Here is a 12,749-nt window from a genome sequence, read left to right as displayed (position 1 = left end):
TCTACCTTGGCTGCCTGCATTGTGCAGTGCCCCATTGGATTTTGTGTTTCACATATGCCGTGCCGTCCAAGTGCGTCGTCTGCCGCGCGCAGTGTCTGGCGCAGCTTAACTTCGCATCGCACTCTGTCGGCGATCGTTTCAGTCGCATGTCCTGCCCTCTGGGTAGTTGATGCGAGCAACAGGAGAGAGAGCCACCTAGCGGATAACATAGGAACTACTTGCAACAACCTGCTCGCAAGGGAACGGACGATTTGTTTCGGAGCGGGTGAGTTCACCGCTCCCCCCACCCTCGGAACTCGCCCGGTCAACGCTCACCCCACCGTCTCGACTCTAGCCAGAGCGTTGAGCAAAGCGATTCAGGTGTCACTCTGGTCTCTGCGGTCTCAGCTCACGCAGTAATACAGCTCGCGGCTCGACCCGCTCGACTCAGCGCCTCTGCATCGGAGTTCGTCCCTACTGGATATTGTTCTTCGTAGTAATACCGCTATGTATATTACATTATTATGTTATGTATACATCAATTGTTTTTATTTTATTTTTATTTGTTTAAACTGATTAGATGAGGTTCCTGATGACTCCTCTTACTATAGGATTTTTATTATGGACACTCGAGTTTACGCTTTATTTACGAGCGAACCGATAAACGTATCGCAAAATGTGATACACCAATATTTTCCTTGTTTTATTCTGCGTAAGGCTATATGCAGCACTTTCGTTTTACAGTCTAATTTATATTTTTTTTTCTTATTCTGGTACGGATTTTGCGATTTTAGGCGTCTTCGGAAGGAAACGTTCACTTTAAAAATATATGGCTTGCGATGAATTTGTATGAGGTTAATGAAATTTTAATACATTATAGCCAAATATATTGTTAATGTAAATCTCAAGTTACAACATTTTCCGATCACCCAAAAAACCACGATAGTGCAAAATAAATCAATAATCAAAAACTTTGTCATATTGTGGAAATTTCAATAAACAATACAAAATTCTTTCTCATTATCTGTGTTTCTTAAAAATAGGATCAAATAAGATCAAAATACAGGCGTAGTACTGGAATAAACCAAGTTTAAAGGACAATGTGCCTTCCATTTATTTTCTATTGTAAATGAGTGGTGAGTCATGAAAAAGAGCTAATTCATTTCAGGGAGTGAACAGTTCTGATCCAGTCTCTGAAAAGAACAGTTTTGCCCATCTCTAGTTGTAGAATCTTAGAACATATTCTGACCTCAAACATAATGAGGCATCTTGAGCAGAGTGACCTCCTCAATGCCAACAAGCATCATTTTCAAGAACATCAATCAAGTGCTACCCAACTCACACTTTTCTCACATGACATACTGAAAGCTTTGGATCAAGGCAACTACATAAATGGGCCATTCCATGTCAGTTCAACCACGGGCTCCAGCTCATAGTCTCGGATTTGACTGAAAGTCAGTACACTAATTCTACCATGTTGGAACACTCGTGTACAAAGTATTAGTTTCCCCTGCCAATTACTTCCAGAATCATGACTTGTGAAAGAAGGTGGCGTGATCCGGAAATTTCAACCCGCATCTGGCAATCTATCTTCAGACCCAACTTCAGGTCTTAATAACTTTGGAACTATTCCGCACAGTCCAGTGACATTTTTACAACCCAGTAACATCCATTTAGAGAACACACTCCATGAATCAAAACACCAACAACATATTTCTGAGGGAAAATAAAAAATTCCAAACTGTGATTAAAAAAATGTAATACGTTAAAAGGTACATATTGTAAGTGCCCTCTATGCCAAATATAATTCACTCAAAAAGGGTTGTTTTTTTTTTTTTTTTTTTTTTTTTTTTTTTTTTTTTTTTTTTTTTTTTTTTTTGTGGTAAGCTTAATGTGGCCTAAACACACACAGAACTCATCATGCCCATATCATTCACGAAAACTGAGTTACATGCACACAAAAATACAAAAATTTGAAAAATTACCTGAAAAACATGGATTTTCGAATTGTGGTAGCACAAAAGGGACAAGTGGTATCCAAGCCAAATTTCACACACTGCATAAGTAGACCATAATGCTATATAGGCCAATCTCAAAATTTCAGAATGTTATTGCAAGACATTTGTGTACAATGCAAGTTGACAGATGTATTTGGTGATGTGGCCATTGTTCCACAACATAATTTTGTAAAAACATATCGTAAACTGTTCTGCCTCTTCGTCTCCTCTCCCACAACTGTTTAACCACTAAGCAACAACATATAGACAAATTAACACAACCTATCATTAATGTTTACTGCACCTTAACTGCTAAAAACCAGTCGATCGTGCTTCGAACAGAAGTTCTCCCACACTTTAGCTACTGTACTCCGTACATTGAGTGGCAAATTGTACTGTCTTCCTGATACTGTGGTAGGAACTGGAACTGTCATAAGAATGTGTACAAAAGGAATCCAACACCTGTCTGCCAAATGTGGCCAATGAAATGATCTTGCTGGTCCTGCTGGTGCCATGAAGTTCACAAATACATCACCTTCTGCTTCACAGCACTCTGCAACACAGCCTAAGTACCTTTTGTCATCATAAACAGCAATGACATAGCAACCTGGTTGTATGTTGCTGCTTTTGCTTCTGAATCCTGAGTCACACACACTGTGAAGACACATGTGCACGAACCTTTAGTTATAACCGGACAGTCTGCTGATCTGCACATTGTCAGAGTCCTCTGGAGAGAAGTGATGATGGCTCCTTGTGCCTGCTACAGTTTTAACGTGTTCTAGTCTGCTTTTTAGCAACTCTTCGACTGATTTCACCTCCTCTTTCGAAACGTAGAATGATTGTATGCCAGAGATATTTTTCTGTACCCAGGCAAATAATTGAAGAGGTGTTAGAATGTGACCTTCTGTAGGGTGCTGCAGACTAGCTCGTGATGCCATGTGCTTAATGGTAGCACCGATACCATCACATACATTTTTACCATGACTTCTTGTGAAAAAATTCCATTCTGCATGAATCTGAAAATAGTGGTAATGTGTGCATAAATTTTTGAGATTTTTACAGCTTCTGTACTGACTAGCTGCTACATCACTGAAGCATTTCGCAAAATGTACGTGAGGCAGCTTGTTTTTCACATATGCCATGACAGTGCGAATGTGGGCATGAACTGCAATGACATCATGAATTAAACAATCACTAAAACCGCACAGGTTCATGATAGACACATCACCTGATTCACCTCTATAGTAAATCGCAAATGGCTGGGGAAATGCTTGACTGCTGTCTCAATGATATCCTTGGATGGCACCTTGAACTATAAATGCATAATTTTCAGAAAAGTCTAGTGTTACTATAATTTCATCTTGTTTCAAATTATCCTTACAAAACTGGAGATAAGCCGATTGTGCTGTTGCTGTGAAGCTGTGTATGGTCCGTTTGTCCATTTTTTGACAACACATTGCAACAAAATCTTCCACTGTACTTTGCTTTGTTTCAAGACTTGTGCGATCCATGTGTGTCCATTATTTATAAGAAACAAGTTCATCATCATCCATAAGGAGTTCACCATATGGCTCAACACAAAAGTTTTGTTTTAAGTACAGATAGTGTTGAGGATCAGTGGACAAACCATCGTACAATATGCGTTAGATGAGTATGTGCCAAGCAAGATCGTAAGAGATGGAAAACAGCCACCATGGTACAACAACGAGTTAGAAAACTGCTGCAGAAGCAAAGGGAACTTCACAGCAAATATAAACATAGCCAATGCCTTGCAGACAGACAAAAATTACGCGAAGCGAAATGTAATGTGAGGAGGGCCATGCAAGAGGTGTTCAATGAATTCGAAAGTAAAGTTCTATGTACTGACTTGGCAGAAAATCCTAAGAAATTTTGGCCTTATGTCAAAGCAGTAGGTGGATCAAAACAAAATGTCCAGACACTCTGTGACCAAAATGGTACTGAAACAGAGGATGACAGACTAAAGGCCAAAATACTAAATGTCTTTTTCCAAATGTGTTTCACAGAGGAAGACTGCACTGTAGTTCCTTCTCTAGATTGTCGCACAGATGGCGAAATGGTAGATACCGAAATAGACAACAGAGGGATAGAGAAACAATTAAAATCTCTCAAAAGAAGAAAGGCCGCTGGACCTGATGGGATACCAGTTCGATTTTACACAGAGTACGCGAAGGAACTTGCCCCCCTTCTTGCAGCGGTGTACCGTAGGTCTCTAGAAGAACGTAGCGTTCCAAAAGATTGGAAAAGGGCACAGGTCATCCCTGTTTTCAAGAAGGGACGTCGAACAGATGTACAGAACTATACACCTATATCTCTAACGTCGATCAGTTGTAGAATTTTGGAACACGTATTATGTTTGAGTATAATGACTTTCCTGGAAACTAGAAATCTACTCTGTAGGAATCAGCATGGGTTTCGAAAAAGACGATTGTGTGAAACTCAGCTCGCGTTATTCGTCCACGAGACTCAGAGGGCCATAGACACGGGTTCCTAGGTAGATGACGTGTTTCTCGGCTTCCGCAAGGCGTTCGATACAGTTCCCCACAGTCGTTTAATGAACAAAGTAAGAGCATATAGACCATCAGACCAATTGTGTGATTGGATTGAAGAGTTCCTAGATAACAGAACGCAGCATGTCATTCTCAATGGAGAGAAGTCTTCCGACGTAAGAGTGACTTCAGGTGTGCCGCAGGGGAGTGTCGTAGGACCATTGCTATTCACAATACACATAAATGACCTTGTGGATGACATCGGAAGTTCACTGAGGCTTTTTGCGGATGATGCTGTGGTATATCAAGAGGTTGTAACAATGGAAAACTGTACTGAAATGCAGGAGGATCTGCAGCAAATTGACACATGGTGCAGGGAATGGCAATTGAACCTCAATGTAGACAAGTGTAACGTGCTGCGAATACATAGAAAGAAAGATCCCATATCGTTTAACTACAATATAGCAGGTCAGCAACTGGAAGCAGTTAATTCCATAAATTATCTGGGAGTACGCATTAGGAGTGATTTAAAATGGTCTCTTCATGAGATATACGTAGGAGGGAGCAACATACTGCTTGACTCCTCGGTGGCGGTATGTTCTCGAAACTTCAACAAAAGCCCGTACCGAGCTACTGAGCATCTCTCCTGCAGAGTCTTCCACTGGAGTTTATCTATCATCTCCATAACGCTTTCGCGATTATTAAATGATCCTGTAACGAAGCGCGCTGCTCTCCGTTGGATCTTCTCTATCTCTTCCATCAACCCCATCTAGCACGGATCCCACACCGCTGAGCAGCATTCAAGCCGTGTTTCTTGACTTCTGCAAGGCGTTCGATACAGTTCCCCACAGTCGTTTAATGAACAAAGTAAGAGCAAGTGGCGTGATTTGATTCATGGGGTCACGAAGAGTCGGAACCGACTAAACGAATAGAGAGAGAGAAAATGGAATGATCATATAAAGTTGACTGTCGATAAAGCAGATGCCAGACTGAGATTCATTGGAAGAATCCTAAGGAAATGCAATCTGAAAACAAAGGAAGTAAGTTACAGCACGCTTGTTCGCCCACTGCTTGAATGCTGCTCAGCGGTGTGGGATCCGTGCTAGATGGGGTTGAGGAAGAGATAGAGAAGATCCAACGGAGAGCAGCGCGCTTCGTTACAGGATCATCTAGTAATCGCGAAAGCATTACAGAGATGATAGATAAACTCCAGTGGAAGACTCTGCAGGAGAGACGCTCAGTAGCTCGGTATGGGCTTTTGTTGAAGTTTCGAGAACACACCTCCATCGAGGAGTCAAGCAGTATATTGCTCCCTCCTACGTATATCTCACCAAGAGAACATGAGGATAAAATCAGAGAGATAAGAGCACACACAGAGGCATACCGACAATCCTTCTTTCCGCGAACAATACGAGACTGGAATAGAAGGGAGAACCGATAGAGGTACTCAAGGTACCCTCCGCCACACATCTTCAGGTGGCTTGCGGAGTATGGATGTAGATGTTCATGTGTTCTGCAAGATTTGCCTTACCAGGACACTTTTCACACCTGTGTATCATGCACTGGTAGGAACTGATGTCACACACTAGCAGCTCCACTGCACCTTTGTAATCCAGACCAGAATCCTTTGTAGCAGCAAACATCATCTTAGCATTTTGATGGGTCTCACATACACAAACATTGAGTGTGCCCCTCGCACTTACAGGCACATCCCATTTTGGGCAAAGATTGAAAAAAGATGATAAACCTACTTTGGTATTGGGATACTTTTCCTTGAATTCTACATATTGTTCTGAAATGTTGCATAGCAACAATCTTTTTTGCATCTGTACATGTACATTTCCCATTTTCACCGTTACATAGCCTTTTTTCCAGACGTTATTCGGTTATTGTCATTATTTTCATAAAACTCCGACACTAGCACCTTTATTTCTGAACTCAATTGCTTACCCTGAACCTGCTGAAGTTGTGGGAGCACTCCTTGGGTTGCTTTTATTTTCCTAGCTTGCTTCACCATATATGTAGAAACACTGAATTCCTTTGCAGTGTAGTCAATAGACCAGCTGGAAGGTGCAAGGGTAAAAATAGCTACTTTTTTCTGGCGTGTGGATATGGCACATTTTTCTTTCAAATCATGCACAATTTTCTCCAAATCAGAGCATTTCTGGCATGATTTCTGTTGCTTTGGCGCAGATAGTTCTTCCTCTTCCACCATTAGTGTGTCAGGTATTTTGTGTTTTAATTCCATTTGAGCTTCTTGTAGTTTTCTTCAACCATAGCTGGGCCTATCTCTTTTCCCAACTTTGTGTGTCTTCATGAGAGACAAAGCAAGAGCTGTCATTGAAGTATTTAATTGCTCATCCACTGTGGTTGTAGGTGGCCGATACTCTTCGTCACTGTCATGTGAATTATCAGAATATTCTTCATTTTTTAGCAGTGTAATACACCTGGAACATAAGTTTGGCCTGGTTTCATGTTAAGTCCCATGCACTGATTCACTTTCAATACTGATTTTATATCAATTTCTCTGTCTTCTTATGAATCCGAAATGGATCAAAACAACTTCTTTGTAGGAAAGGATACTTATCCACAAACACTTTCATATGATGATAACAAACACTAAAGTTTCCTGGAACTGTACTTCTTGTGCCCCCAGGGTGTATCCCAGATCTCCATAGCAACAAATCTTGGTCCGAATCATCAAGATCATACAGTACAAAGCGAATGCCACATTATGTTCCATATGTTGTTTTATGGCATTCAGATGCTTGTGCTCTACCAATACTGCAACTTGTTTGAACAAAAGCACCACTAGTACACTCTTCTGCCTCCATACTGACTTGCCACAACAGTACTGACCACTCTGAACTAGAACCTTAAAAACATGAGTAACCTGTAATTGTTGCTTGTTTCCTTTGTTGTTCCTGCCTAACAATGATTCATTCTGTCCCTGAAAACTACCACTGTTTAACTTTCTGTAGCCTAATGGTTCCCAACAATTGCTGCAGCTTTATCAGAAACAAGCTGTCTGCATCATCACTATTACTTGCTAAATCGTGTTAAAAGAAACGTAGCCAAATACATCTCTGTCAACTTTTATTGTACACAAATGCCTTGCAATAACAAGCTGAAATTTTGCCACATATTATATTATGATCTACTTATGCAGCAGTGTTTGAAATTTGGCTTGGATATCACTTGTCCCTTTTGTGCTACCACACTTAGAAAATTCAAGTTTTTCAGGTAATTTTTCAAATGTTTGTATTTCCGTGTGGATGTAACCCTGTTTGTGTGACTGATGTGGGCAAGATGAGTTCTGTGTGTGTTTAGCCACATTAGGCTTTAAAAAAATATATATATGATTTTTTTAATCACATCTTGGAATTTTTTATTTTCCCTCAGAAATATGTTGTTGGTGTTTTGATTCATAGAGTGTGTTCTCTTAGTGGATGTTTGGGTTCCAAAAAATTCACTAGACTGTGCAGAATAGTTCCAAAATTATTAATACCTGAAGTTGGGTCTGAAGATAGATTGCCAGATTCAGGTTGCAATTTCCGGTTCACACCACCTTCTTTCACAAGTCATAATTCTGGAACTAATTGGCAGGGGAACTTGAGAATATTTTCTCAATTTGGTTGAATAGACATGGAATGACCCAAATGCAGTGTTTCTTGATTTCAGAAAAGCATTTGGCTCAGCACCACAATTACACTTATTCTCAAAAGTACGAACATATGGGGTATCAAGTGAAATTTGTGTCTGGATTGAGGACTTTTTGGTAAAGATGATGTAGCATGTTATCTTGGATGGAGAGTCATCATCACATGTAGAAGTAGGTTGGAGTGTGCCCCAGGGAAGTGTGTTGGGACTCTTGTTGTTCATATTGTATATTAATGACCTTGCAGACAATATTAATAATAAAATCAGGATTTTTGCAGATGATGCAGTTATTTATAATGAAGTGCTATCTGAGAGAAGCTGTATAAATATTCAGTCCGATAAGATTTCAACAAGGTGCAGAGATTGGCAACTTACTCTAAATGTTCAGAAATTTAAAATTTTGCATTTCACAAAACAAAAATACGTAGTACCCTATGACTACAATGTCAATGAGGTACTGCTGGAATCGGCCAACTCATACATAGGGAAATGAAATGCAGGTATATGAAATGAAATGATTACATAAGTTCAGTCATTGGTATAGCAGGTGGTAGATTTGGGTTATTGGTAGAATACTGAGGAAGCACAATCAGTCTACAAAAGACATTGCTTACAAATCTCTCGTGCAACCCTTCCTAGGATACTGCTCATGTGTATGGGACCTGTACCAGATAGGAGTAACAGGGGATATTGAATGTATACAGAGAGAAGGGCAGCACAAATGTTCACAGTTTGTTTAACCCATGGAAGAGTGTCACACAGATAATGAAAGAACTGAAATAGCAGACTCTTGAAGAGAGATGTAAACTATCCCGAGAAAGTCTATTACCCAATTTTCAAGAACTGGCTTTAAATGATTGCTCTAGGGATATAGAACCCCTTATGTATTGCTCACACAGGGACCATGAGGATAAGGTTATAATAATTAGTGCACTCATAGAGGCATTCTAACAAACATTATTTCTGTGCTACGTATGTGAATGGAAAGGAAGAAATCCTAATAACTGGTACAATGAGACATACCCTCTGCCATGCACCTCATAGTGATTTGCAGAATATAGATGTAGATGTAAGTCATTGTTCTATATTTCACACACTTGCTATTGAACTAATGCATTAAGCAATAAACTTATCATTCTGACAATATCATGAATTGAGTTCTTATTACTAGACTGAAATATTTGTTCTCAAAGCAGATGAATAGCTGCAAGAAAAAATAAACTTTGATTGGAGCATACTTTAATTAAATGCTTTATGAAATTTCAATCACTGAAAACAGCTCCAGATATTTTGTCTGAAATAATTTAAACTACAGTGAAGAAATGATTTTTTAAAAAATTGAAAAAAAAATCCATAAAACAACAAGTGGCAGGAGGAGGGAAAAAAACTGTATCACTCTGATATCCTGAGTCTGTTGTGAAATCATACTTTCAGCACTCCATTTTTACATATAAGAAATTGCTGTTAGTGGCCTGCTTGTTAGACTCATATACACAATTTAGCACAATAACAGGTAGGAGAACTTTTGATAGTGAAATAAGACAAAATCAGTTCATTCGGCTTACCTGAATCCTCACGTGAATATTTGGTTTAATTTTGTACTTGTTTAGAAAAGTGCCGTGTGTGCTACCCAAATCATACACGTAAAATCCGGCAGAGTTCTGATCATCTCCATCCTTACGATACTGTACAATCGCATGATATCGCGATATTGTTGGGTGAGCCATTTGTATGTCACATGTCGACAAGCGGCCAATAACATAGAATGGCTTACAAGATAGTTCAATTCTTTCTATAATCCTTCCATCTTTTAGAACTTCAAAGCCATAATCTGCTTCCGGTATACCACTCCAGGTTGGTTCTTTGTAGGGGAGTGGTACAGACTTCTCTTTCAACTTCTGGGCTGGTGCTAATGATAGAAGTTTCGTGCTCTCGGAATCTGCCGTCCCTTTGACTGAAACATTCAAGTCTGGTGCACAATCGAGCTGCTCTTCATTCTCATCAGGAGAAGCACTCGCGCCTTTTGCAGATTCATTTGGATGAAAGTTCTTCACTTTCCCCACAGTTCTACCCCTTCGTGGACCTACTACCAGAACTGGTTTTTTAAAGCAGTCAGATTTGTTTTCTTGCCCGACAAATTTCATCCCATTACACCCTTCCATATCACTTGGATTTGCTTCAGAAGCAGAGTTTACCCTTAATACTGACCTATTCTCTTCAGTTCCATTTATGTCTTTCTTATTTCCTAATGATGTACAGTCCTTTGCTAGACTTATATTGCTTTCATCTTCTTTCCCGTCTTCTCCTTCTTTTCTTCCAGCCCTAATTTCTTGGCAAATATCGTAATTTCCATGCTCCGAGAGCGATATGTTTGTGGATTCTTCTTTCAAAAACTCATCCATAGCTGTCCACTTGCGCGCAGTAAAAGAAAAAACTGAACAACACTCAGAGCCACCTTAATTCAGGGATTCATCATAAAAGATCTATTTTTTTTCACTGTCACCAGAAACAAACAATAACATCTACACAATCCACCAGCACCTCAATTATCATATCCAAACAATTCACTCTCGCAAACAAATAATCCAAAACTGTTCGGTCACAAAGAAAGTGCATGGTCAAAGATTTTAAATTATTTCCAGTAATACCTGTCAAAACTGAATGAGTTTATGACTGAATGTATGTAATTCCTGCCGAGTGCCGAATAACATAATGAACTATTTCAAATCTAGAGTGAAAACGATGTGATTCGGCGTTATAATCTCTAAGCTCGAGTGTTTTTGGGGCGTTTGGCAAGCTGTTCAAAAAATTGTTTCCGATTTATCTTCTCATTGCTTTGTTTATTCAGCAATTGCCGTTCAAAACAATGCTATAAGGTGCAGTGGAAATTGTCAGATTTCTCTACCACCAGAACTTTTATAGAAAGTTGGTGTCGTTTGTGTAGACATACCATCAACGAAAAAAAATTAATAAAATGAATTATTTCAGTACACATTACGTAGAAATGGGAATGAGTCCCTGCTTCTCAATCCAGTGTGAACTACATTTTAATACAGTTACTTCCGATTTATTGTGGTGCATTGCATGTAGTGATGCATTTATGTAGGCCCGCAATATGATATGACATACACTGCAAATTTGACTGCGCATCTCAGAACAGGTCATTTAATGTCACGATTTTATTAAGAAAAGCTGCACGTCTGCATACCACAGGTGGTATGTTATGTTTTGACGATATACGTATGTCATTCCGTGTAATCTTATAGCGGATGATAAAGGCAACCATCTCAGATTTGTGTCAGTTTGGTGCATGGATACCTACATGTCTCAACTGTCAAATAGCATTATCCTAACCATGATGCATGGATACCTACTTGTCTCAACTGTCAAATAGCATTATCCTAACCAACCATTTTTGATGAATTCAGGTTTGAAAAATGTGTGTACTCAGTCGGACACCAATTACCGGATTTTCAGAGAACTGTTACTCAGTAATGAGTTGACCTACAGTTGTATGCATCTAGCATGTCGGTACTACTAAGGTGATATAATGTATAAAAATTACGATACGTCATTCAGATTTTTCATGAAAAATGTCGGAAAAGATTTTTGCATGCTGTGCTTTAAATTTGTGATGTAAAAAAAATCATAACTTTGCTCAGGAAAACGGTACAGGCCTCAGTTTGTGTACTGTAACTCTTTAGTCGTAGTATTAAATATAGATAATAATGAAAAGCATTTGGCATTAGTATCTCTTACCTGCCCTTAAAGATGACTCAGTAACAAACAAATGTCAATGGGATGAACTTCAAAGTCCAGGGAGGGGTGGGTTGTGTAGACAGTTGAATCTCAGCTTGATTTTCTTCATTTGGATTTGCAACTTCACTTGTTTACTCTGTTTGCAGTTAAAATTGTAGGATGTGAGGTCCGCCGGTTACAGTTTTGCATACTGGCGGACCTCACATCCTACAACCAAACCTTGATTTTTTACTTAAGTGTTTACATACCAGTCTTAGGTGGAAAGAATAACATCCGAACTCACTCTATTTATTTGTAAAGAATAAAATAATAAAGCTACTTACACATACCATTCACATTCATCACTACAGGGAATTGGTAAATAAAAGCCATGCGTATTCATTGAAAAATTGTTACTAAAATAGCTGTGGTTGACCCGTAGGTCAGAACTGTATACAGGTATGATCTGAAAATAGTTACAACCATTCTTCTTAATGTATTGTTGTATGTCACTGCTGAATGTCTTTGCAGTGTAAAGTAATACAAGAGACAGATTGGGTGCACAAATGTGACAATATACCCTTATTCTGTTATTGTATGTCCATCCTTTTGACTGGAGGTCTGTGGGACTACGGCTGTTCACTATTGTAAGAAAATAAAACACCTGTCTGGGGGACTATGGCTGTTTACTATTGCAAGAAAATAAAACTATAAAACTCTTCCACTTTGCATGTAACTTTGTTTTCTTTGACATCTATATCCAAAAATGAAATGAGTTCCCTTAAAGGTGAGAGATATAATTTTTTCATAGCGCTTATTGTCAAGTTTATACAACCATCCACTGTAACTTCATAACAAAGAGACATAC

General features: G+C 39.1%; 1 protein-coding gene across 2 annotated transcripts in view; it reads right to left on the bottom strand.

Moving 5' to 3' along the window:
• LOC124545782 (kanadaptin) overlaps window positions 1-10,710 on the bottom strand; it is a 278,252-nt gene extending 267,542 nt beyond the window's left edge. For both annotated transcript variants that reach the window (XM_047124732.1, XM_047124738.1), the window contains exon 1: window positions 9,709-10,710. In XM_047124732.1, the coding sequence (XP_046980688.1) occupies window positions 9,709-10,545 (837 nt within the window). In that variant the 5' untranslated portion in view covers window positions 10,546-10,710. The remainder of the gene's footprint in view (window positions 1-9,708) is intronic.
• Between the last annotated feature and the right edge of the window lie 2,039 nt (window positions 10,711-12,749).

The sequence above is a fragment of the Schistocerca americana genome, chromosome 1 (assembly GCF_021461395.2).
Source record: "Schistocerca americana isolate TAMUIC-IGC-003095 chromosome 1, iqSchAmer2.1, whole genome shotgun sequence".
In the NCBI taxonomy this organism is placed as follows: Eukaryota; Metazoa; Arthropoda; class Insecta; order Orthoptera; family Acrididae; genus Schistocerca; species Schistocerca americana.
This window is presented reverse-complemented; position numbering and strand designations above follow the sequence as displayed.